Below are 26461 nucleotides of genomic sequence, written 5' to 3' on the forward strand. Positions count from 1 at the left end.
AATTACTGATTATAATGACTTATACTGTCTTTTTACGCATTGCGTTGTGTATTGCGCTGCATAAACATAAAACCTATCTGCATTTGTGATCTGAGAAACAGCAAACAACAAGCCTACTCTACTGCTCAAAACTCACATTTGAATCATCAGTGGCAAATTATTTAAATATAAAAAACTTACCTACCGGCTGTGAGTCAGAAGCGGCAGATTGTCCTTGCAAAGTTTGAACTGCCCAACTTTATAGAAACAGCCGTTGTGTAACAGACGCATTGCAGGCTACTGGTTCAGGAAACAGTCCTCATCCTCTATACAATGCACAGCACACATCTGAATATTTGGGTTGAACTGTTGATTCTGGAACAGTGTTGAAATACAACTTAACCACTGATTTCTAGTCATGTCCTCTTTTGGAAGGCCAAACAAAGTGCACTTCAAGAAACACACAGCAACTCCACAACATGGCAGCAGCGGCAACAGAGAGAACAAACGTTACGCCTTTTTTCTTTGCATGAACATTTGGGCAGCATTATGCAAATTTTCCCACATAGTGACATAGATATGTGGGGGCGTGTTAGAACGAGCCATTTTAGGGGGGTGTGATTGACTCTTAACTTTTATAAAGAATATCTCTTTGGATTTGAGACTTTAGTCTTTGCAGCTTCACAGATCTTCTTTAAGCACCAAGAGCTTGTAACACTCCAAAGAGAAAGGAATAATTGAAATAGCATCATATGACCCCTTTAAGTAGTTCTCAAGTTGCTTTAATAATCAGAAAATGAAGACTTTCTCCAATCTCTCAATATTGCAAAACAGCTAACATGTGTAGAAGCAGATCAGAATGTCAGTTTTGTCTTCAAAATGCCTCTTTCAGGGTTCATTCCTCCTCCTCTGATATTTGGCACGGGGATCGATTCCACATGCCTTTTCTGGAGCATCGAGTGCGGGGACAAAGGCGCCTGTCTGCTGTACGACAACGTGAGCTACCGGCACCTGTACGTCAGCATGGCCATCGTCCTCAAGGTCGTGGCGTTCCTCCTCTACACAACCACCTGGCAATGCCTGCGCAGAAACTACAAGAAATACATTAAAAACCATGAGGGATACGTTACACCCACGGAAATGTTCTCGTCCAGCGTGAATCTGGACAGTATTGGAAAGGACAGCAGTCAGAGCCAAGTCAACAGGACTAAATTTATATATAGCCTGGAGGATCACGAGTGGTGTGAAAACATGGAGTCTGTTTTATAGTGGTTTCATGCTAATTCAAGCATCGTTATACTGAAGGATCGTCTCTTATTCCAGGATGTGTCTTGTAAACTCCTTCAAACTCTTCTACTGGGTCCATCTTGTTTTTACAAGTACTTTCACAGGTGTTTCTCCAGTGCCAGTAAAACGTTGTAGTAGTTAGCTGAAGGCGTCTACTTCAATGCCTGACTGTGTAGCTGGTTTGTTAACTTCACACAGCTGTGCATTAGCTGAAGTCATGCACAAAATGACTGTTTCCACAATTTTTCAAGTTAAAAAATTATATATATACAACTAAGATCAACAAGTTTAACTCGTCATCAGTCATCCAGCTGGTTGATGCTGGTTATGTTCTCGACCCCCGTCCCACTCCGCTATTATTATGGGGATCATTTAGTACATCACAACCAGTTTATTAATACTAATATATAATTCTATTGTATACTACATACTACAATTTTATACAATATATATATGAAAACAATATCAGTTTTTCTCAGAACATTCAAAGGGGTGTTTGAGAGATGTTTTTCTTTCTAAGTGCTTTTTGCAGCATTTGCTTTCTGCTGTTGTTAATTTATATTGTTTATTGAGGCCTGTAATGTCTTAATTTGTAAAGGTTATTGATACTGTACATTATAAGCTTCTTTATACATTTGTGCAATAGTGGGAGAGTGTATTTGATTTTGTTTTGGGTAATGAAGACAGAGAATGAGACTGTTTATTTGTAGTTTTATTAATGAATTTAGGAATGCTTTTTTATTCAGATGACAATAATGGCATGTTTGGGACTAGACTTTGAGAATATTGTGACCTACAGTATGACTGACATCAGAGGAGAAGTATTGGGAAAAGGCGTTTTTATTAAATGGCAGAAGACTGTTGTCATTCATGAGTGTTGCTCTCATCTCGCTGTAGAGCAAATAACGTTCTGATGTTCAGGCTGGGCCTTGGTATTTATGAGTTGGATGAAGAATGAAATTTTATACAATTATAATGTAACATGTAAAGTGTGTTTCAGTTTTGGATTGAGATTAAACTGTTTTATTTCACTTCACTGCAATAAAACATGGCACTGTGTTTCTTAGCAGATTAGAAATAGAGCTGTATACAAAAGATACTCGGGATAAAAACTGTTCATGATGACTTTCTGATTTTACATTATTTGAATTTCCTCTAAAGCTTCATAGCACATCATTCTTGTTTTACAGGTGTCACTGCAGGTAAAAATTTAAGCAGTGTACTTTTCGTATCATTTTTTAAAATGGCAAAATAACTTTTATTTTATTCTGCAAATAAATTATTTTTCATAAAATCTCAGATTTGCCTCTATGGTTCTTTTTTACCTTAATTTTTAAATAGTTCCAAAAATGTATAAAATGTACTCACCCTCAGGCCAACCAAGAAATAGAGTTTTTTTGTTCATCAGAACAGATATAAAAAATTTTTAAAAAAAAAATAAATTGCATCACTCGCTCACCAGTGGATCCTCTATAGTGAATGGGTGCCATCAGAATGAGAGACTAAACAGCTGTTAAAAATGACTACATTCTATCAATGTCTTGTGATGTGTTTTGTAATAAAAAAATTCATCATTACATTTTTAAAATCTAACCGTTACTTCAGGCTAAAATACGAGTCCTGTATCCATAATGTTGATTTTGTTTTCATAAAAAAAAAATGTGATTCAGGAGAGAAGTATGCAGATATAAAGCACAATTTACAACTAAAAACAGTCTGAAACAGTTCTAAACAAACATGTTAGTGAACTTTGATGTTGAAGCGTCATTATGGACTCATATTTTGGCCAAAAGCAACAGTAAAATGTTTTAATAATGGGTTTGTTGCTAACAAACATGCAGCTTTTCACTTCACAAGATGTTAGCTGATGGACTGGAACTATTCTTTAATGGAATACAATTTAAGATAATTTATCAGTAGAGTATTATGCAGAATCTACTCTGAATTTTTTTTTTTTTTTTTTTTTTTTTTTTATGTTAATATTCACTAGGATTTTTTTTTATTTAATTTTCTTTCGTACAGTTTTGGATTCGCATCAAAATAAGAATAAGAGTATGTATTATAGTGTAGATGTAAATGGACCCAATTTAGTTATTTATCACATCTAGGCCAAAATGGAGAGAATATGACTATAAGCCATTCGACTGCTGGAGTGAGATTTCCACTATATGGAAAAAGATATTTTAATCAGAAAGGACTTATTGCATTTGTGTTTGACTGCTTCTGATAATATATTCCTTGCTTTACCTTCTCCTCTTGAGCTACAACCTCCAGTTCAACCAAGGAGTTATTAAAAGCATGGACACAAAGCTTTTTTTCATAGAACCTTAAGCTGGTCCTGAAATAAAGAAACTGCTTGATCTATTGTGGCTATGAAGGTGAAAAGCACAATATTTCACCATGGGCCTTTGAAATTGAACTCTGGACCATCTCCAACATCAGAGGCTATACCGCTATTGGGTAAAAAGGCTTTTTTTTGATATCCTTCATAGACACGCTCTTCACAACAAAAGGTTATATATAAACCTGGCAACCTTAAAGATTTTTATTTATTTAACTGAATGGACACCAAATGTCAGGCTGTTTGGAATCACCGTGAAGATTTTTGCAGGAGTATCTGAACTGAAATCCATCTGTTGGATTTATGAGTATTTATCTTCCATCAATTTTTAACAGTGTCTCTTTAAGTGAGGTGACACATATACTGCGTGTTAATCTTCTCTGGTGTGTAAGAAGATTAAAGTCTTTATTTAATGTGACTTATATTCCCTTTTGCAGCCTTGACGAAGAACCGATAGAACTGGAAGGTACCCATTTACTAATAGGGAAACAAATGTAATGCAATTTTATTATTTTGTAGTTTGCAGCAGTGTTGTTTTAGAAAATAATTTATATACTAGTATAGTTTTTATTCAGATTTTAAACTAGATTTTTTTTGTGTGTGTGTTGTTTTCAGTTTAGAGTTTTATTTTTTATTGTTTTTTTTTATGTCTGATATGTCACATTTATTTTGAAAGTAGCAATAAGACAACATTTCTGATGCGAAACCAACAACAACAGAGCAATATTCACTGAATAATGTACTAAATATCCCTGAAATATTCAGGAGGATATTTATAGCATGATATCCTATTCATTAGCACCTGCAGAAGACACAAAACATCTGACAACACTACAAAAGGTTTAATCTTGTTAAAAAATATGCTTCATGGAACACACTGTTGTCAAGACTGACATCTCAAATATGTCTTTGGTGCAATACTGTTCAGTTCCCACTTTCTTACATCTCAGAGGATCCAAACTCAGGAGGGATGGGGATATGAAGCGTTTATGTTCTGCGGTGCAGGGTTATTTATCAGGGTTATTATTGTCAGCAAATAGAGAGCTATTTAAACTGATGTGCAGCAATAACACAGTTGAGAGAGCTAATTCAATTACAGACCATTTCACGTACTTAAAGGGATAGTTCACCCAAAAAATCATAATTTGCTGAAAATGTACTCACCCTCAGGCCATCCATGTAGATGTTTGTTTCTTCATCAGAACAGATTTTGAGAAATTTTGCATTACATCACTTGCTGCATTCACTCTGCAGTGAATGGGTGCCGTCAGTATAAGAGGCCATAAGTAATCCATACAACTTGTTAAGTGAAAAGCTGTGTGTTCATAAGAAACAAATCCATCAAGGCATTATGACTTAATCCGATGCTTCTTGCCAAAAGTCCATAATCCATGAAAATGCTCCCTCCAATTAAATGTCCCCTGTTGTCTTGTCACATGGTTTTTTTGTTGTTGTTGTTGTTGTTCTCACTTGTAAATGGTGCTTGATCTGTGCATATTTCTCCGCTGATTCAGACAAGACAGCTTTTTCACATTATGGATAGAGAACTTGTATTTTAGCCAGAAGCAATGGTTTGACAGTTTGTTAATTGATGGACTGGAGTTGTGTTGCTTATTTGTGGAATTTATTATGATATTTTTATCTTTTGAAGTCATTGAGTCATTTTGATGGTGCCCATTCACTGCAGAGGATCCATTGGTGAACAAGTGATGCAATGCAAAATTTCCCCAAATCTGTTCTGATTAAGAAAAAAATTCAACTACATCTCGGATGGCCTAAAGGTAAGTACATTTTCAGCAAATTTTCATTTTTGGGTGAACTATTCCTTTAACTGCTAGTACAGAAGTCTTTGTTGGTATATTACCTGTGAAACTGGAGGGAAAACTCTGTTTGGGAATTCAAAGCTTTTACAATATATACAACGTTTCCCTAAAGACTTACTCCCTAACCATGGAGTGCATTAGTAGGATTAGTTTTGGCATGTTTCGTGTGTACGTTTCTATGCACATTGCATCTGTTTCGCTTTGTTTCACATAATAATCCATCACTGCTATGGCTATCCCATCAAACTGTGCATAATTAATTTGAGGATTCATTACAAGGCCTAATTTCTCAGGAGACTGATGTGTTTGTGTGAAAATGCACAGAATATTTTATGTAAATAAGTCATTCAAAAGGGAGTCGATGTTCTGCTGCAGTGCTTTAACTGAAAAAGATGCTGAATTTATGGTTTAGAAAATTATCCGTCGGAACCACAGCTCAAGTTGTCCATAATAATCAAACAACTTAATCATCTTCAGCTGAAGATAAACCCTGCTGTGTCACAAATATAAATCAAAAATACGCCTGATACTCTTCAAATGGCACTTAATATTTGAGAGAGAAGCGGAATAGGAAGGATTGTCAGTTGGCTCTTTGTGTTGTACATTTTTGATGTTCGGTTCAAAGTAGATGTTGAGAGCAGCTCAAATGCTCAAATACAGACAGAGTTTAGGGAAAACAACAAGGAGCTTGATGCTTTATGATCAAAACCAAAGGATATATATATATATATATATATATATATATATATATATATATATATATATATACACATATACACATATACATTTTTTAAATTCAAGAAAATGTAAACTACTTTCTGAATATTAAATAAATGTTGAATGCTCATAATATTCTCTCATTTTAACTTTTTTTGTTTTCCATTAATGTACTAGCAGTTATTGTGTAAACATTACAATATATAATTGCATATTGTGCAACAATTTTTCGCGATACAGGAAAGAGATTTTTCAGATGAAGAAAATAGAAAAAGTGTCAGATTTCCTCCAAAGTATTTTTCACTTATTCTTTGGACTGTTTCAAAATACAATCTTACATAAAAATTTAATTGCAAAAGTATTTCCCTTCCCTATGGCTGAGGGTTGAGCAGTGTGTGTGTGTGTGTGCGCGCGGAGGCAGGAGAAGATTATTTAAAAGCATTACAAAAACCCATTACTTGCCTTCATGAAATCCTTAGAAGCAGATTGGATATGGAGCATGGTCATTTTCCATTGGATATACACATTGCACATGCAGGGCTAAACGGAGTCCGGTGCAATGGCACACTGAGCCGATGGAAATATGGGCACTATTTTCTACCTTAATGTTGCAGCAGATGAATTATATTGGCTCAAGGCATTCAAGAGCTGCTGTGACTCACTGACATGAAATGTTGCTCATTTATTTGCAGGCAGCTCCGCTGACTCTCCGACAGCTTCAGTAGCCTGGTCCAAGTTTGGTAAGATGAAAAAAGACCTACAAACTATTTGAAATACCTTTTAAGATGGCTATTCTGAATTTGATTTACTTTTTCACTTATTTCACTTTACAACACTAGTATTGACGTTCCAAAGGGGGGTTTTTGCAGCAATGCCATAGAACCATTTTTGATTCCCCAAGTGAACAGTCAGTTTATATTGGATGCAGCGCAACAGGACAAATTCCCGACAGTAAACCGATTTCCCGTTCTAGTTCTGACCCTACTTCAAATGGCCGCACTACTTCTGACACGTAGGACAAATTTGCAACAGTCGTTCTATTGCGTCCATCATAGACAGTTTTAAAGGGTTAGTTCACCCAAAAATGAAAATTTTGTCATTAATTACTCACCCTCGTGTCGTTCCAAACCTGTAAGACCTTCGTTCATCTTCGGAACACAAATTAAGATATTTTTGATAAAATCTGAGTGCTTTCTGACCCTCCGTAGACAACGATGCAACTGCAATGTTCCCAGGTCCAAAAACGTAGCAAGGACATCGGTAAAATAATCCATGTGACATCTGTGGTTCAACTTTAATTTTATGAAGCTACGAGAATACTTTTTGTGCGCAAAGAAAACAATAATGGCATAATTTATTCAATTCTTGTCCCTGAGTTACCATCTTCTGCCATTTTGGAGAGTACCCCAGAACGTAATTAATGTAATCAGCTTTTTTACGTTCAGTAGACAGCGCACGCATGTTAAACGTAAATAACGCTTAAAGTGTGCACATGCTGAACGTAAACAACGCTCTCCAAAATGGCGGAAGACAGTAACTCGGGGAGAAGAATTGTTGAATAAATTATTTTATTATTGTTTTCTTTGCGCACAAAAAGTATTCTCGTAGCTTCATAAAATTATGGTTGAACCACTGATGTCACATGGACTATTTTACCGATGTCTTTGCTAGGTTTCTCAACCTGGGAACATTGCAGTTGCATTCCTGTCTACTGGGAGAGCTCTCAGATTTTATCAAAAATATCTTAATTTGTGTTCCAAAGATGAACGAAGGTCTTACGGATTTGGAACGACTTGAGGGTGAGTAATTAATGACAGAATTTTTATTTTTGGGTGAACTAACACTTTAAGCTGTTATGATGGGAAGCAGCAACAAGGTTATTCGTGGAACCATATCCCTGCTGAAAAAATAACAAAACAAAAAAAACAATAGAAACCTTCACAGGAATTCTAATGTTTTCCATACAAAAACCATTATAAACATTACAAACCATCAACTTTTAACTATTAAACCAATAAAAATTGATTCCTGAAGTTTTGGGACATGGTCCATTAGGATTTAGTGGTTTTAACAAGCTACCAATAGAAGGCAACCAATTACAAGTAGAGACCAACAGGCACCATTACAGTTTTTATTAAAACCATTACAATTCCCATTATAACCAGTAAAACCATTACAAATTCTGTTAGGGCCTCTATTTTTTTTTTTCAGTAGGGATGCCAATAATAAAGATCCTTTAAGATATAATTTTCACTGACAGATAGTAGGCCTATTAAACACTCACACAGAAACAAAATGTTATTTAGAAGGTTTTCACAACCCATCATGAATACAGACTCCCTATAAAGCAATTGTGAGGACAAATTAAAAATATGGCAGAAAGATGACCCCCTTTTTCCTTTGCTTACTCTTTTCTCCACGGACACCACCATTTCTAGGCCATCTCTGGCAGCACGAAGCACACAAATGTATCAGAATTGCTTCTGCTTCTTTTAGAAATTCACTATTGGTTTGTGGACACAAAACAATGTTTTGTGGGCTCATTTGCCAATATATTAAAAACTTTAAAAAGAAAGAAAATTACAGATCTTATACTGACAAAATAGCAAGCTAAGGTCCTTGCACACTCCGATCCTAAATTTTCATATACGTTTTATTTTTTTATTCTGTTATTATTATATTTGAAGATTGTTTATTTGTATATATATTTTTTATATATTTTATATATTTATTATTATTCTTATTCATCCTTTCCTATCAAAATGCTTGCTACAGAAAATCGAACCTGGTCCAAAAAATTTTTTAGGATGGATGAAAGTTTGGGAGGCAGTGTGTAAATGTGATTGACACAACGTAAGGTCGTATTTATTTTTTAACATGCGAAAATTTTGGATGGGAATTTGTGCAAAGACCTTTAGTTGAATGGCAAGATGAACTTTATGCAGGAATTCATAAATGATCGTTAACAATCAGTTAATAGGGTGGATGTACGGTATAAGACACTTTCAGTCTGCTATCATTATGTGTATATTCTTCCATTTCTAAAAACAGTATTAGGTTCATCCTAAATATGCATGCGATGATGGTATGACAGCAATGTATTATGATATTTGAATCATAAAAATATAATAAATAGACTAAAAATCCTAAAGTGTCACACTTTATATCAGTATTTTCTAATACAAACTTACATTTGCCTACACAAGCATATTTTGATAAGCAGTGAGGGTGTTAGACCTGACACGAAACTGTGATATAAACAGTACATCTTTCACAGTGCGAGAATCTTCTTCATTTGTAGGTTTAGAAATGATATGCCAGGACTGTTTGGGTATATTCCTGAGCCTGGAAGACGGTGAAAACTGTCATGCACATTCTTCGTAAGTAACATTTTGTCAGCTTTATTTCCAGTTATGTCTGCTGGGTGCACTCTTAAAAAGACAGCAAATTTTAATACCTCTCATAACATCTGGTGTTGTGAAACACTTGGTGATTGATCATGATAACCAGTCAATCTTAGCTTAAAAAATAATTATGCTGCCTAACTGTATAAGGTTGTAGATCACTGAAACAACCAGCAAATTAAAGTTTTACTACCTTTCAATTAAATCAGAGATGATCAGAATCAAAGATGAAAGGACTGTTGGCTGAAGCAGCAGGTGCTTTTGTCTGTGTGTGTGTGTGTGTAGTGGGGTTTAAATGACCAAATGACCCTACAATATAGGCAAAACCCCATTAGCACATTGGCATTGTGACCTCCAGCAATTAAATTTGTTTTCTAACCAGCTGTGACTGCAAGGGCGATAAGCAAGAGTATAGCTAACATACTGCACTTACAGTTTTTTTCCATATACTGTGAATATATGGCAACATCCACAATTTTTTTAACATAGGAGCTGGGGCAGACATTTTTAACTTTAATGTGCAATCTGTCATTTTTGCTGTACAAAACAGTCTTGTAATGTACAGTCAATTTTTTTTTTTACAATTGCAGTGACATTTCCTGGCAAAAAAAAAAAAAAAAAAAAAAATATATATATATATATATATATATATATATATATATATATATATATATATATATATTAGTTAATAGTAATGTATAAGGCACGGCTCACACAGACGTTTCTTTCAAACTAAGCAGCTTTCTGTTTTTTTTTTTTTTTGTTTTTTTGTGGCAAATCATTGTGATCAACTGTAACCTGCTGTGAAATCTGCATCAGAAATTTCTCATCCTCAAATTAAACTCAAATTGCAAACTATTATTTGTTATAATATAATTTTAATTTAGTAGTGTATTGTAATAATAAACAAACTGAAATATTGGAAATCATATGACAAATCCCTAAAGTTTCACAAAGAAAATTATGAAAAGCATGTCGCCCTAAATAACAGCAGGAAAATCGTGAAAATAAAAGGTGTTCGGGTTGCGCAGCACGAGAAAGCGCGCAGACGGAGGGAGCTGTTCTGATTGGCTGTGATTTGTGATTGATTATGTCGCGTCGTGCAGCTGTTTCAGGTTCATTGTGGACAGACAAATGGCTTGTTTCTGTAACCCTGACGCGTCGCACCTGGTTAGGACAAGGATTTAGGATTAGAGGTTAGAAAAAAACATTAGCTCAATATAAAAACAATAGAAGTCAATGGAAAGTCCTCACTGTAGAGAACCAAACGTCTGTGCCTTTGTCAAATAGAAACAAAGAGAGTAAGATGGAGAGGGGGAATCATATTTCATATTCAATTTCAAATCCACGCCTTCTGCCACTGTATATCAATTACGTGGCTAAACTGAACGCATAAGATTCATATGCGAGTTTATGCACCTTGCAGGCAAAGTTTCAAGGGAACTGCCACCCACCAGATCTCCGAGGAGTAGTGGCAGGAGTAGAAAAGAAGAAAGGACGTCCACGTTTGCCTCATCTCTACACTACTTTAGTGAAGGTGGAAGAAGCTGGTGGACGTGATGTTTAATGCAGACAACTGCTCGCTCATCTGCACGGCCAGTTAGAATGGTCCGGCTTTGTCGAGGAGACGGAGGAACATTACATGCGTTGCCCTGCGTAAGGAAGAACAGATTTCTATCGCGCTTATAGTTCAACGCATCTGTAGAACCGCACATATCGGTCAAGTCATGTCTTTTGAATTCCGAATACTGATGTTTGGAATCGGGACAGCCCTGGTTATATTTGTGATTATAGCGGATATATCGGAAGTGGAGGAAGAAATCGCGTAAGTAAATTCGATTTACGTATAATAAACAATACTAATGAATATAATGACAATCTTGTTTGGTCTTTGTTTCAATGCACAGTTGCACTCTATTTATGTTTATGTGATGTTTATGTTTAGGACATTGTCCTCCGTGCTTTGATTGTCTCAAGAGAGACTTTGTAGAAGCCCAAACAATGGACAGTCCATTTAGGACTAGCCTGAGCTGCGTATTACATTGGCTTTATTTATACCACTACTACTGTGTGTGTGTGTATAATGAAAATGACAAAGAGCTGTGCAATTTATTTTCTTGATTATTTTGTGTATTATTTATTTTATTTATTTATTTATTTATTTATTTATTTTATTTATTTATTTATTTATTTATTATTGGAAAATCAATCCTAAATCGGAGCTGTGTTTTGGAAAATAACTGGTCTGTAGTTGGTCCAACCTGGTTATTAGGTGGTCTAAGCTTTTCAGTTGTTGTCTAAAAAGCTACCATATTCCAAAACCCCAGCCTGACCACCCTACTGAGCTGATTTTTTTTTTTTCTGTTCCAAGATGATTAACCACTTTACCAACTTAATGACCACCTTGGACCAGCTAATAACCATTCTGGAACCGCAAATAACCAGCTTAGACCAGCTACAATGTTCTAAAACACAGACTACATCTTAAACACTTCCTGCGGGGTTGGTTTGGTCTTTCATCAAACAGGGTAATACTGTGTCTACGTCAAAAGAGGGAGACAATGTGTTGTCCCAAGGACTATTGTTTTCAAAGCCATAGCCTGTGTTTGTGGATTCTTAATTAAAGGGTAAATTCACCCAAAAATGAAAATTAGCCCATAAATTACTCACCCTCAAGGTATCCTAGGTGTATATGACTTTCTTTTTTCAGACGCATCCAGTCGGAGTTGTATTAAAAATGGTCTTTGACCTTCCAAGCTGTTTAAAGGCACTCAGCAGGTGTTGCAGTGCATCAGTCCAAAAGAAGTGAAATAAAAACCGCCCATCCATAATAAAAAGTGTCTTACATGGCTCCGGGGGGTAAACAAAGGCCTCCTGTAGCGAATCGATGCATTTTTGTAAGAAAAATATCTATATTCAAAGCCTGTCCTCCAACAAAAAATGACCATATAGGTCGTTTGTGCAAGCACCTTATTACGACCTATATTTACGTTTTAAAGTTAAGCGGCCTCTAGCGGGCGTAAAAATAATGACAGTTTCGCGTTGCGTCTGTCGTCATGAAATGACGTATAACGTCATTACCAATCAAAACGCACGCTTATTGAAATGCAATGTGAGGACTTTTTACACCGATCTCACAGTAATTCGTACATATTTTACTAGGTGGCTTTTTCGTTCGAATGTCCACACCTAACCCCCACCCCCTAAACCTAACCCTCACAGAAATCATGCTAAATTATGATTTTTTGAGCATATACATTTTACGTGCACGTCCGTTCTCTGGGATCGAACCCATGATAGCATGATTGCATATCAAGGTATAACGCAATAATCTACCAACTGAGCTACATGAAACGCAAATCACAGTGCAAATAAAAGAGTACAAAACATTAATATGAAAACGACCTTTTGCCGATAGGGGCGCAATTGTAGTATACGCTCTGATGGGTCGTATTTCAGGGATTTGGACAAACGACCTATACGAGCGTATTAGTTGGAGGACAGGTTGTAATTACGTTAGTGTAGCTTGCACCAACAGTTGTACATGGAAGCAGCTCCAGGAGAATGACGTGTGAGGTCAGCATGCGCTGGAGAGTCTCATAAAAACCAATGATTGTTAAAGGGATACTCAACCCCAAAATGAAAATTTTGTCATTAATCATTTTTGCACATATAGTCAGTAAAGCCGGTTCCCTGATTACCGCTAAATCGCCATCACCTGCTTTCAAATGGAGCAGCATTTAATAGACAGAGCCGTAGATCACTGACAAGCTACGCAATATCGAGTTCATTATCGAAGGCGATTCCTCTGCGATAATGAACGCGATATTGTGTTCATTCAGGGAACCGGCTTTACTGATGAAATGCGCGTGACAATCACATGTGATATATCGCCCAGCCCTACCCCCATGTCGTTCCAAACCTGTACAAGTGCAACAAGGAAATGTTTTCTATGTATATTTACGCTTTGATTTGAAAGAAAACAGTGCATCCTTGTGTCGCAGCTGACACAGAAGAGCGTAAGCTTCCTGCGTACAGCTCATATTCTCCAAAATGGTGCTACGTTGATGTGGAGAGACACAGAGGAGACAAATTGTTGAATAAAGTCATTATTTTTGTTTTATTCGTGTACAAAAAGTATTCTCGTCATTTCATAACGTTACGGTTGAACCACTGATGGTATATGGACTATTCTGATGATGTTTTTTTTATACTTTTCTGGACCTTGACAATGTATTTTACTTGGCAGTCTATGAGACAGTCACAAGCCTCCCGATTTTCATCCAGAAAATCTTATATTGTGTTCCGAAGACGAAGAAAGCTTTTACGGGTTTGGAACGACATGGGGGTAAGTGATTAATAATAACAATTTTCATTTTGGGGTGGAGTATCCCTTTAACAGGAGCAAAAGAAGCAAAGTTTCCTTACTTTAGCAAAGGGAAACCAGTCTCCTCCTGGATTATATCGAAATCCTCCGACATTCTTCTTTACAAATAATCGTTTTGTACTTCTAATTAATGACCGTTGTTTTGATCTCTCCCCTGCACTGCCGTGTTATTCACTTCTGAGGGGCGCAAAGCCGACCTCATGCATCATCTGCCCGGAGCTGCTTCCATGTACAACAGTGACCGCAAGCTAGAATAAAGTGATTATTCCATTTTAAATATGGTTATTTTTCTTAAAAAATGCATCGATTTGCTACAGGAGGACTTTGTTTAACCCCAGAGCTGTGTGAGATACTTTTTATTAAGGATGGGCACTTTTAATTTCACTTCTTTTGGACTGATGCAATGCCACACCCACTGTGTGCCATTAAAAAGCTTGAAAGATCAAAGACAATTTTTAATATTACTCCGACTGGATTCGTCTGAAAGAAGAAAGTCATATACACCTAGGATGATCTGAAGGTGAGTAATTTATGGGCTAATTTTCATTTTTGGGTGAACCAACCCTTTAAATTTGAGGGAACAGCTCACATTTGATATTGCGTTAGTTTGATGTCATTGATAGTTCTGTAGAATCTGGAGGGGATATTGTGAGATTTTAAAGCTTTTAAAGTTATTTTTTATCCATTCAGAGTTACCAGCAGAGTGATAATATTTTGGAACTGATTTTGCTGAATATTGTTAACCCTTTAGGCGCCAGGGTTTTTTGGAAAAAATGCTGTATTTTTACATCAAGATTTCAAAAGCTTGTGGCTTGAAAGGGCTTAAAGATAGAAATCTACTGTGAATTAGAAAAATGTTGGGCATGGCCGAAAGTTTATGTGGGGTGTAAATATACTCATCTAATTTGCATATTATGACGTCACCGGGGGCAGCCATCTCGAATTTCATAATATTCTGGAAATATTAGATATTGAATTGATGTTTGAACTTATTTGCATGTGTTTTTTTTTGTGTGTGTGTCTTTTTATCCTCATTCCAAATGATCAGAAAAGAGGAATCCAACAATAAAACAGGAAAAAAAAAAGAACTAAATTATTACTATATTACTACACTATACAGTAGTAAAACGCATGTGACCAGTAGCCTACTTTTTGATCAGTTCATCAGTAATATTCAGGAAATAATAGATATTGAATGGATGTTTGAAGTTTTTTTTTTTGTTTGTTTGTTTGTTTTTTGTCTTTTTATTCTCATTCCAAATGATCAGGAAAAAAAAAAAGAAAAAAGAACGGAAAAGTAGTAAATTATTACTATATTACTGTGCCATGGTAAAATGCATGTCCATTTTTTTTTATCAGTTGACCAGCTATCTAACCAATCAGGTATCTAGGCGACACAGTTTATAGTTATTGAGAGTATGGTTCCTCTCATTGCATGGCACAGCGCAGAGCGCACCTACTCACTGACTGCACCTGTACTGTCTGCCAGCGGCCTTTAGAGCGCTCGCGATCAGCAACAGCTCTCCTATGGACACTATGACCACGTTCACCCCTGCCACCCTCATCCCCGTTGGGCAAAGGGTCGAGATGATCATTTGTTTGTGCTTCGTGAACACTCTCGCCTTGTACGGTGTAAGCACCATTGCGCTGCAAAGATGTACCGGGAGAAGCGCGACCATTAGATGACCGATCGTCATTTCCAAAAGGCAAATATTCCCCTTCAGAGTCAGAATCAGCGAATAACATTTGCAATACATCCTCACGGTACAAATTTGTATTAGCCATTTGCCGATTTTCTCTCATAAATCTCACCATTTACTCGCACGCTATGAACTGAACTGCTTCCGCATCAATGACACGAGAGCTCACTTGCTCTGCTTTTTCCTCGAACACTTTGAATAGGAACATGACGTAATGATGGTCTAGAATCGAAGTACTACATGTCTGCCATCTAGTGGTAGGGAATACAAATGAGATATTACACCATATTAGGAACTACAGTCTATTTTATTAAGTATGACGTCTTGTCGCAATTTTGCGACTTTGGCGCTTAGAGTGTTAATATAGTCTCAAACTATTAATGATTGGCAGGTCTCCAAAACAAGTCCTTCAGACTTTGCTGAGTGTGAAATCTTGTATGAGAGTCAACAGATAAATGCAGCTGACCCTGCTGCTCTATAACTGATGGCTGCTGGTTTGTGGTTCAGTGTTCTACTCTTGAGTGTGTTCTGTTTGTGCCCATTCATGGCAAGTGAAAAGACAGTCTGATCTGTGGTTTGTGGCAGCTAGGGGATTACTGTTTGATTTGTGACTTTAAAGCTACAGCCTGGAGACAAAAATGAACAGTTTGCCTTTCCTCAGTTATAATTGAACCCTGTAGCAGAAATCCTCCGGCTTACATAATTGGAAAAATCTAGTTGTCTCGGGACATACACTTTAAAGCTCTCGAGCGAGAAGAATGTTTGTGTGTAGATGGATTAATTGCAAGAATAATTGCACGAGAAAACAACACTCAAACACAAGTGTATGCTGCCAAGATGTGCATATAGGCCTAGTGCTTAATTTTTAAATGGATCATGCCTAGAGTTGCCACATTTGACATTTTATGCAAAGTATTTGGGTTGTTTCTGTATACCGTGAGATTGTATTTCAAATTTCTGCTGCACTGATTACTATTTATCCATTAAGCATGGAAAGGGAATATTTCCTCCCTCATATTTGCTAACCCAAAATATCCCAGAGACAAAATATAATTGTAAAATCCCAATTTGGAAATTTCACACCTCATTTACTAGCTGTCAGAAGGCATTAGATGATGCTTATGATCTAATTTTTGCTTAAGTTATTGGTGAGATATATAATTTATTGCAATTTAGAATATAATTCCATATCAAACAAAGGATCTAAGGGGTATATCTCGGAGCAGTTATAAGCGCTTTGAAGCAACAGCACTATTAAATCTGCATTTGAAGCTGCTCCCCAGAATTTTAAGAGATCTGTGCTCTGTCTGCTTAATAATGCTTGTAGCCATGACTTTGAGGGAGACATGGAGAACATTACAGTGAGTGGTAGACAAAATAGGACTGATTTGCTCAAGGAGACAATGCTATTCTGTCCTAACTGCTTTGAAGGGGGGCACCCTGCAGGAAGAGGTGGTGTGAACGGCATGATGTCAGTTACCTATTATCCATGCCGTTATGTCTGAATGTAATAGTTCACCCAAAAAATTTAAATTTACTCACCCACAGGCCATCCAAGGTGTAGATGCATTGGTTTCTTTATCAAAACAGATTTGGAGAAATTTGGCAATACATCACTTTCTCACCAGTGGATCCTCTGCAGTGAATGGGTTCCGTCAGAATAAGAGTTAAAACAGCTGATAAAAACATCACATAAATCCACAAGACACCAGTCCATCAGTTATCTTGTGATGTGAAAAGATGCATGCTTAGAATTAACTAATTCAATACATGGTGAGCAAGTGATGCAATGCTAAATTTATCCAAATCTGTTCTGATGAAGAAACAAGCTCATCTACATCTTGAATGCCCTGAGGGTGAGTATTCTATTCCTTTAAAGGGAATTCCTCTAGGCTTTAGTAAAAAATCACACTTTATTTTTATGAAATGATTAATCCGTAATAACAATAACCTTGTGTTTGTACCATCAAAATATTCTATAGAGTTTAGAAGTGGTAGTGGCTTATATTAAGTCCTAAATAAACATAATCATAATTCAATTTCATATATTTTTCCAGTCCAGGGTCTAATTGCCTTTACCTCAATTATCTACTCAGAGAGCATTATTAATGGTCATATTGCTGGATAATGATGATGAATATTTTATGCCTTCTGCTCTTAGGAACATTGAGGATTCACAGAAGTTTCACTTAAAAAGCTTCGTCCTTCAGTCCAACAGGTTTGTTATCTGATTTGTTATATGCCATTGATGCTTACATCCACATATTCAAGTCTGTTTCTCAGTGTTAAAGACCTAAAGCAAGACATTTTAAATGTATTCTATTTTCAGTTTATTTGCATGTTAATTATTTATAATTATTTAAACTTACTCAAAATCTTTTTTTTTCATATAACTGATTAATCAGGGTTTCAAGAATTCATTAAACATAGCTGCCAATATTTTTTGAGGTGACAGATGTTATTTGTAGCTGTGTCTAACAGTGATGTTTGGCAGACATGCACGTAAACATGGTCTTTTTCCTCCATCAGAAATTCAGTCCTGAATGCTGTTCCTACTTCACTAGTCACGTATCGAAAGAGCAAAGTCTCTTCTTCTCCAATTCCACTGCCAGGCATAAAGAGCAAAACCAGCAATTCATCCTCACCAGAATGGACTTTTAACAGAACCTTGTCTAACCTCATCAGGTACGGCTTGAATTTATTCAAATGTACAGTATGACATTTCTAAAGAATGTAGTTCCCTGTTAATACTTTGTTTTTGAATCCCTTAGCATTCATAAAGTGTGTTGTTGTTTTTCATTCTCCTTCCAGGAAAAACATTTTGAGGTTCCTGGATGCTGAGAGGGACATCTCAATTCTTAAGAGCACCTTTAAACCTGGGGATGTAATTCATTATATATTTGACCGCCAGAGCACCACAAACATCTCTGAGAACCTGTACAACCTTTTGCCGACTGTGTCTCCCATGAAAAACCAGCATTACAAACAATGTGCCATCGTAGGGAACTCTGGGATACTACTGAATAGCAGCTGCGGCAGAGAGATTGATTCACATGACTTTGTCATTAGGTAAACAACTTTTCTTCTGTTTTGTGTCGTACCATTCAGCAGTTTGTGCTGCTGATGTAACCTTATCCTGAATCAAACAATAAATCCACCTAAACTAGCTGTAAAGAATAATGTCCTAAAACTAGAATTATAACTAAACTATATATAAAATACTCTATAAAGTAAATCATTTGAACCTTCCTTTTTTTGGTCTTTAATACCAGATTTATTTAAGTGATAACTGTGTTTGTGCCTCAGTGTAAAAAATATGTCATGCAATTGCCACTATTTCTCATAAATTGGTCTTTATTTCTTGTAACTGTGACTTTATATCTCACAGTGACTTTTTTATCACAATTACCTTTTTTATTTTTTTTACTCTGAGGTGGAAACTTGTTTTTATGAATAACAGGCAGAAAAAATCTCAGATTCGGAGGTTTCAACATGAGTAGTATTAATACCTCAGAGCGGCAAGGCTGATGTTCATTAATTTTGAAGTTAATTAATACATTTTCTGTGCTGTTTGAATCTTTGCAGCCATAGATTCACATTCTCTACATTCAACTTGAAACTTGCTTTAAAGGAATTGGTTGGATTTCAAAAACATTACGATCTGTATGCGACACAATGCACTTTTGAAATAGCTGTCAGTACTACATCCAGGCTTGACTCATACTGTCGGAAGGCTTTCAGAACTGAAGGGTGATACATACTGCAATTAGTGACCAGCTGAGCCAATATGACATTTGTATAAGTCATACTAAGCCACAGCCCTGGAAACATAATTAGTCTGTCTTCTAAAAGTGACTACAGTTCACTTGCCTGTAAAGTGCTTTGCCTACAGCCGAAAGCTGTTTGCTTAAAAAAACCTTTACAGCAGTGTGCTTCATGTAATATACTTGTGTAATACTGTGAGATTCCCAATCAATGAGTCTTCATCAGCCCAGCTGTGCTCTTAGGACATTAATGTCATTCAGCCCCAGTCAAGGGACATATAGAGCCTCGAAGATTAAGTAATGGAGGAACTTAAATCCCTCCTGTGTGTTTGGCATGGCTTTTCTGCTGGGCAAGGACAAGACTGTGTGGGAGTGTGACCGTGACAGCTAAGCCTTGGCAGTCGGCAAGGTGCCAGTGTTGAAAGGTTTTCCAGGTATTGTGGCAAGATGATAATGCCAACACTGCGCTCAGTATTTGCTTTAAAGTCACCTCTGTGTGTCTTTATGGATTTTTTGAAGTTAAATGATGGGATGAGCTTTAAAAGGCACTTGCTTAGTCTGTAGGAGTATTCTGCATGTGAGAAGATAAAGTCTACTGTAGAATTAATGTTGTAGTTTATACAAAGATAAATTACTTGCTTTAAAATGAAGCAAGTCTGGAGTGAAGGTCATTTACTCGTTCTTGCTTTTTAGCTGTTTATATGTCACTCTGACTTGATGCTCAGTGGTCCAGCAGGGCTTTTCAGTTTTTCATTTGAACCCATCTTTCATACACTAGTACACTCAAGTATACTACAAATGGTGGCTATATATATTTTTTTTTTGAAATACATAGTATGTTAAAAGCTTATTTTAGTTCATATTCATGGTGTCCCAAAATAGCATGGTTGAATACACTTAGATGATCTTAAGATTATCTTAAGTACTAAAGAATTATTATTATTATTTTTTTTTACTTATTTGAAAAAGCCCTCTATGGACCGGTAAAATGAAAGGTATTTTTACTTCCAGAACCCAGCTGTTGCACTCTATAGAAAAATAACAGTAAAAGAAGACCGTTTCATCAGTGCTATCACACCCTTTTTGGCAACACTGAAAATGCAACACTTATTTGAAGGATCTGCATTGACACATTTGTGTAGAGTATGTTATGGGTGTAATGTAGTCTCTTTGAAGCAGACATGCAGAGTGAAATAAACTTCAGATATATTTATTGTTGATAGCTTGTTACTAGAACATTAAGGCTTGATCATACGTCACCATGTGAATACACACAGGCATAAGCATTTACATATACAATATGTAAAGGAACTAACTTGAGATTATATTAAGTAGTGCTGTCAAATGATTAATTGCGATTAATTGCATCCAAAATAAAAGTTTTTGTTGTGTGTATTGTGTACATTTGTGTATATATAAATACACACACATACAATATACATTTCGTAAATATTTACATGTATATATTTATATTCATATAACTCATATTGTATATAAATATATTTAAAATGTAAACATATACATCATAAATATACACAGTACACCCACATATATTATGTAAACAAAAAGTTTTATTTCGGATACGATTAATCGTTTGACAGCACTAATATTAAGACTTAACCATATGAATATATGTGTTTCCAAGGTGTAACCTGGCTCCAGTGGAGGAGTATGCGACTGATGTGGGCCTGCGCACCAGTCTGGTGACTATGAACCCTTCTGTGGTGCAGCGTGCTTTTCAGGACCTGAACAGTGAGGAGTGGGTACAGCGCTTCGTCCACAGGCTGCAGAGCCTCAGCGGGAGTGTGCTGTGGATCCCTGCCTTCATGGCTAAAGGAGGAGAGGAGCGAGTGGAGTGGGCCATCCGCCTAATTCTTCTGCATACCGTGAACGTCCGCACCGCCTTCCCCTCCCTGCGTCTGCTCCATGCTGTCAGAGGGTACGTGTCTGTGCATTTAAGCCTACTCAACACTCATGCTCGCTGAAGCAGGTGTATCAAGCCTCTCGCTATTTATAGTTCAAGCATCAATACATTCACATCCTTCTCTGTGACCACAGTGTGGGGCTGTTCCTGTAAGTGGACCGAGGCGCAAGTGCACACCAGCATTTATATATCTGTATTTTTTTTTCAAAAGGTCTTTGTAAGTTCGCTCAATGAATTCAAGCCCCTCTGGGCTCAATTGTAGTCGGCTGTCTTTAAATAGCGCGCAACCTTTGCCTCTTTCATTGACCTCTGCATATTTTAAGTCTGCTATTCAGCCCTCCCTTGGAGCAGAGTGGCTGGAGCCCACCATCCTTACAATGCACCTAGCCGAGGATGTTTTTTCTTCGATCCATCTGTGTAACATGGGTTGCTGGGGCCAGAATAAAGGTCAGGCAAGAGACAGCTGTTCAGTGAATGGTGTATTGGGGAAAATATATGTTGCAGTAGTACTCATTTAAAAATGATATAATCTGCATACACTCATTTGGAAATGAAAAAAATTAAAAAACATTTTCAGAACCTCAGAAATTGCTAGTTAATTTCACAAACGGTTACAAAGAAACAGTATTAAATGTGAAATCTCTATAGAGAGAGAGAGAGATTTAACAGTTTCCACAAAAATATTGAGCTGCACACTTGTTTTCAACATTGATAATCATGAGAAATCTGTCTTGAGCAAATCAAAGATCATGTGACACTGACAGCTGGAGTAATGTTTGCTGGTAATTTAGCTCTGCCATTACAGGAATAAATTACAGGTTAAAATATTATGAATTATAATTTTTAGAATTTAGTTTTAAATCACAAATGAATCAGAAAGCAGAATTCTGTACTCCACCCTAAAGTACAAAGACCAGAGGTAAAGCTCTAAGATATGGGATGCTCTTTGTTATCTGAAACTCCTTTCCTCCAAGCGCCCCTTTTTCCTCAACTGTTCTGAATGAATGACACCTCACAGATACACAGAGAGAGCCCCATTGTGAGGGTTATTCAGGGGTGAGTGGACTGGAGAGGGTTCAGTGCATCTTAATGGACATTGTTCAATTGTCTGATCTTTTCCTTTTAAACGTGGAAGAGTGGCACAGCCATCAGGTTTGGATGTGGGCGAGTTTAGCATGAGAATATTTTAAACAGGGGATTTAGCCTAAATTCGGGAGCAGAGTTTTCCCTTTTTTTTTTCTTTTCAGAGGAATCACTATCTTTATTCAGTAAAGACACATTCAGTTGATAAAATGACAAAGAAGACGTTTATAATGTTACAAAAGTTTTTAATTTAAAGTTAATGTTCTTTTGAACTTTCATTAAAAAATAAATAAATAAATAAATACAATTTCTGGTTCCACAAAACTCTTAAGCAGCAAAAATGTTCAATATAAATAATAGGAATAAAGGTGTTTAGAGCCCCAAATAAGCATATTAATATGATTTCTGAGGTGCCATGTGACACTGAAGACTGGACTAATGGCTGCTAAAATTTAAATCTTTCTAAAGATTTTATTAAAGGGATAGTTCACCCAAAAATGAAAATTTGGTCATTAATTTCTCACACTCATGTGGTTCCAAATCCGTAAGACTTCGTTCATTTTTGGAACCTGTTCAAGGCCCAGAAAGGTGGTAAGGATGTCCATGTGACATCAGTGGTTCAACTCATTTTATGAAGCTAAGAGGATACTTTTTGTGCACAAAGAAAACAAAAATCATGGTACTCTTCTGAACGCACGAAGACTGACATGGAAGAGAAGAATTTTTGAATTTTTTTTGTTTTGTTTTTTATTTTGGCAAAGAAAAAGTATTCTCGTAGCTTCATAAAATTGTTGAACCGGTGATTTCACAAGGACTATTTTAACGATGTCCTTACTACTTTTCTGGGCCTTGAACGTGTCAGTTGTGTTGCTGTCTATGCAGGGTTAGATAGCTCTTAGATTTCTTTAAAAATATCTTAATTTGTGTTCCAAAGATGAATGATCTTACGTGTTTCAAACGACATGAGGGTGAGTAATTAATGACAGTTTTCATTCTTGGGTGAACTATCCCTTCAATATAATTGATCTACAAATATAAAACAGCATAGCCTCATAATAATTGTAAGAAAGCATGCACTCGGTCTTATGTTTGTTATCATTGATTTTCTTTTAGATACTGGTTGACCAATCATGTCCAGATCAAAAGACCCACTACGGGACTCCTGATGTACACCATGGCCACACGCTTTTGTGATGAGATCCACTTGTACGGCTTCTGGCCTTTCGCTCATGATCCTGATGGCAAACCGGTCAAGTACCACTACTACGACATGCTTACTTACCACTACACATCCAGTGCCAGTCCACACACAATGCCTTTGGAATTTCGAACTTTAAGTGCTCTTCACAGACAGGGGGCGCTGCGGCTGCACACGGGACCGTGTAAACTTCCAACATGAGCTTTGCAGCCTCATTCCAAATGTTTTGCATACACTGGACCTAAGAGATGCTGTGGAAAAATAGTTTACCTGCATACTTCAGGTAAATTTCTGACCAAATGTGAGAATGCAATATGAACGGGGGAATTTTTTAAAATTTTCTTTTAAAGTGTTCAACCTTAAGAAGGTTTTTAATTTGTAATTAAGGCTATTTGATAAAAAAAAAAAAAGTCCATTGCCTTTGTTTTATTTGTTCTTATCCCGTTTTTTTTTTTTTTTTTTTTACATGTTTTAACATGTTGTCTTATTTGTTCAGATTTTATGCCATATTCGGCCACAAGGTGGAAGCATATGGGAGGATAAAATGAGAGGCTCTTTTTGTCTTTATTCTTAGCTTTTTTTGGACAATTTGTGTATAAAAAAAGAAAGTCTAAATTAAGAATGTCATTTATTTGTTGCCTTTACGGTCTATATGTCTGTTGAGCCCACAGACAGCCTGACTGAATGTAGGACTATTGTCAGTTTTTACATTTAACATGATACAATTTAGACTTAGAATTAACATTTTAAATGGTTTTAAGGGGTTTTATCACTACGTTGCTACATGCGTTCTTCTAGATGATATTTTGGACGATAATTTAGTGCCTCAAGTAGGAGATGATGTTATGCTGCATCATGTGACACTTGATAAAGTTGCCTTAGAAAGACAAAGTGAGTAGTGTTGTGACTTTTAGCAGGCGTTGAAACTTTTGCATTAATGTGCAGTAATACTTGTGGGACATGGGAACTGCAACTGTCCACACACTCTGGTGTAGCTGAACATGTTTGCACAGTGAGGCAGCTATCAGAGCGTGTGCAGCCCCACGCTGAGATACTGTAGCCAAATCCAGTACACACCCAGCTGTTCACACACTCGTGTGTACTCAAGGATGGTGGACCGTGAAGGGATGTTCAGTGTGTAAACTTTGGAATTTGTTAAAGCCACATAGTAGCGGTGTTTCTGTATCTAAGGGTTTTTTGGGGGGAGTTTTGGATTTCTTTTGTATGTGACACATATTACATGTTTAAGTGAATGTATTTGTGATAACTTATAAGTAAAGAATATACTGCTGTACTCATCTGCCCAGTGTGATAAAAGGGTCTATGACATAACACGTTTTTTATTATTATTATTTCTTCCAGTTTATTCATGCATACACTGAAAAAAAAAAAAATATATATATATATATATATATATATATATATATATATATAATCAAGCTGTTTCAACTTGTTTAGTAACTAGTTTCACAGAAATTTTACATTCAGTCAATTTCTGGTTTCAAAATGTTATCTGAATTGTTAGTTTTTAGTTGGCTCAACCATTACTGAGCTAGTTTTATAGTCCATTCAGCTAAAATGTTTTAACTGGTCAAACTTTTAGAAAACTACAGCAATTAAAATGTAACCATGTGTTTTATATGTTACCTCAACTAAGATTATTATTTGGGCATCAAGAAATTGCTTGGGAACTAGTTGTTACATATATTTTTATAGTTTAACAAAATTATTAAAAATGATTAACTGGTGTTTAAAAACGCTAAAAACACATTACAACACTATAGCCTTTATTTAATAACAATCTCCATTTATAAACATTTTCATACAGACTAAACATAGTTTAAAAGTCAATAAGACTTTGAAAAATGTTTCTGAAAGTCTCTTATACTTACCAATGCTGCATTTAAATAAAAAGATACAGTAAACGTAATATTGTAAAATAATAGTTTTAATTGTTCTAGATTAATATATGCTAAAATTATGCTAATTTTTCAAATTTATTTTTTCATAAAAAGCTCAAAAGAACAGCAAAGTCTAAGAAATTTATATTTTTGCAAAAATGTAAAAGTTTTTACTCTCACTTTTGGTCAAATTCATGTATTTGATATTTTTATTATTATTTATTATTATTATTATTATTATTTTTCACAGAAAAAAAAAAATGGCACAGTAGTGTACATTGACTTTGAAATTGATATTTTTGGGGGCCATAAAGTAAAAATGTCAGAGCAATGCAGAAAAAAAATTATTAGAAAATATACTTCACAAAATTTCTTCAAAATCTCTTCATTACTTATTAATATTTTTAAAGCTTCAAATTGATAAAAAGTAATGTGGTGTGACACATCCAGAAACAAGCAGAAGAGAGAGAAAAGAAAAACAAGCAAAAATTATATCACAGAAAGAACCCCTGCAGACCCTTATGACTGTATCAAGGTCAACAAGTATCAGATTAATTTTCATTTGGAATGAGACAAATTAATTTGATATTTTTACAACAATGCAAGTTTATTTGAGGTTGTAAAATGTGATGCGACTCCCCAAAAAAGTAAAATGTAATGTAAAAACCCATGATATCTGTTCGCAATACTTTTTTACCTTTATAAAATATTTTAATTTCTTTAAATTTTGATGTGAACATGTAATCAAGCAACAATATTACTTTTTTATTTAATGGTTATATCACATGTCATGACTCTAGACATAAATTAATTTAGCGTTTAACTTCTTGAAAATAGACAGAATTTTAATTTTTTTTTTTTGGTTGTTTTTTTTTTTTTGGACACACACACAAAAATTTTAATATATGTGGGGGAAATTTTTTTTTATTTTTTTTTTTGTGTTATAAAAGGAT

At 35.8% G+C, this 26461-nt stretch overlaps 2 protein-coding genes across 3 annotated transcripts in view; both read left to right on the forward strand.

Annotated features, from left to right (window-relative positions):
- Nucleotides 1-2565, forward strand: part of LOC109110517 (solute carrier organic anion transporter family member 3A1-like) — a 53212-nt gene extending 50647 nt beyond the window's left edge. Inside the window, exon 10 of the mRNA XM_042743972.1 lies at nt 872-2565. Within this exon, the coding sequence (XP_042599906.1) occupies nt 872-1248 (377 nt within the window). The 3' untranslated portion in view covers nt 1249-2565. The remainder of the gene's footprint in view (nt 1-871) is intronic.
- Nucleotides 2566-10647: 8082 nt separating this feature from the next.
- Nucleotides 10648-24940, forward strand: LOC109110033 (alpha-2,8-sialyltransferase 8B-like). Of its 2 annotated transcripts, XM_042743973.1 has the most exons (7): nt 10648-10852; nt 10978-11376; nt 17800-17856; nt 18168-18323; nt 18450-18707; nt 21048-21341; nt 23523-24940. In XM_042743973.1, exons 2-7 carry the CDS (start codon nt 11279-11281, stop codon nt 23806-23808), a joined length of 1149 nt encoding a protein of 382 aa, XP_042599907.1. In that variant the 5' UTR covers nt 10648-10852; nt 10978-11278; the 3' UTR covers nt 23809-24940. The 2 variants fall into 2 exon arrangements, with proteins under 2 accessions (XP_042599907.1, XP_018978620.1); XM_019123075.2 differs by having other exon boundaries at nt 10648-11376.
- The last annotated feature ends 1521 nt before the right edge of the window (nt 24941-26461 follow it).

The sequence above is a fragment of the Cyprinus carpio genome, chromosome B18 (assembly GCF_018340385.1).
Source record: "Cyprinus carpio isolate SPL01 chromosome B18, ASM1834038v1, whole genome shotgun sequence".
Lineage (NCBI taxonomy): Eukaryota > Metazoa > Chordata > Actinopteri > Cypriniformes > Cyprinidae > Cyprinus > Cyprinus carpio.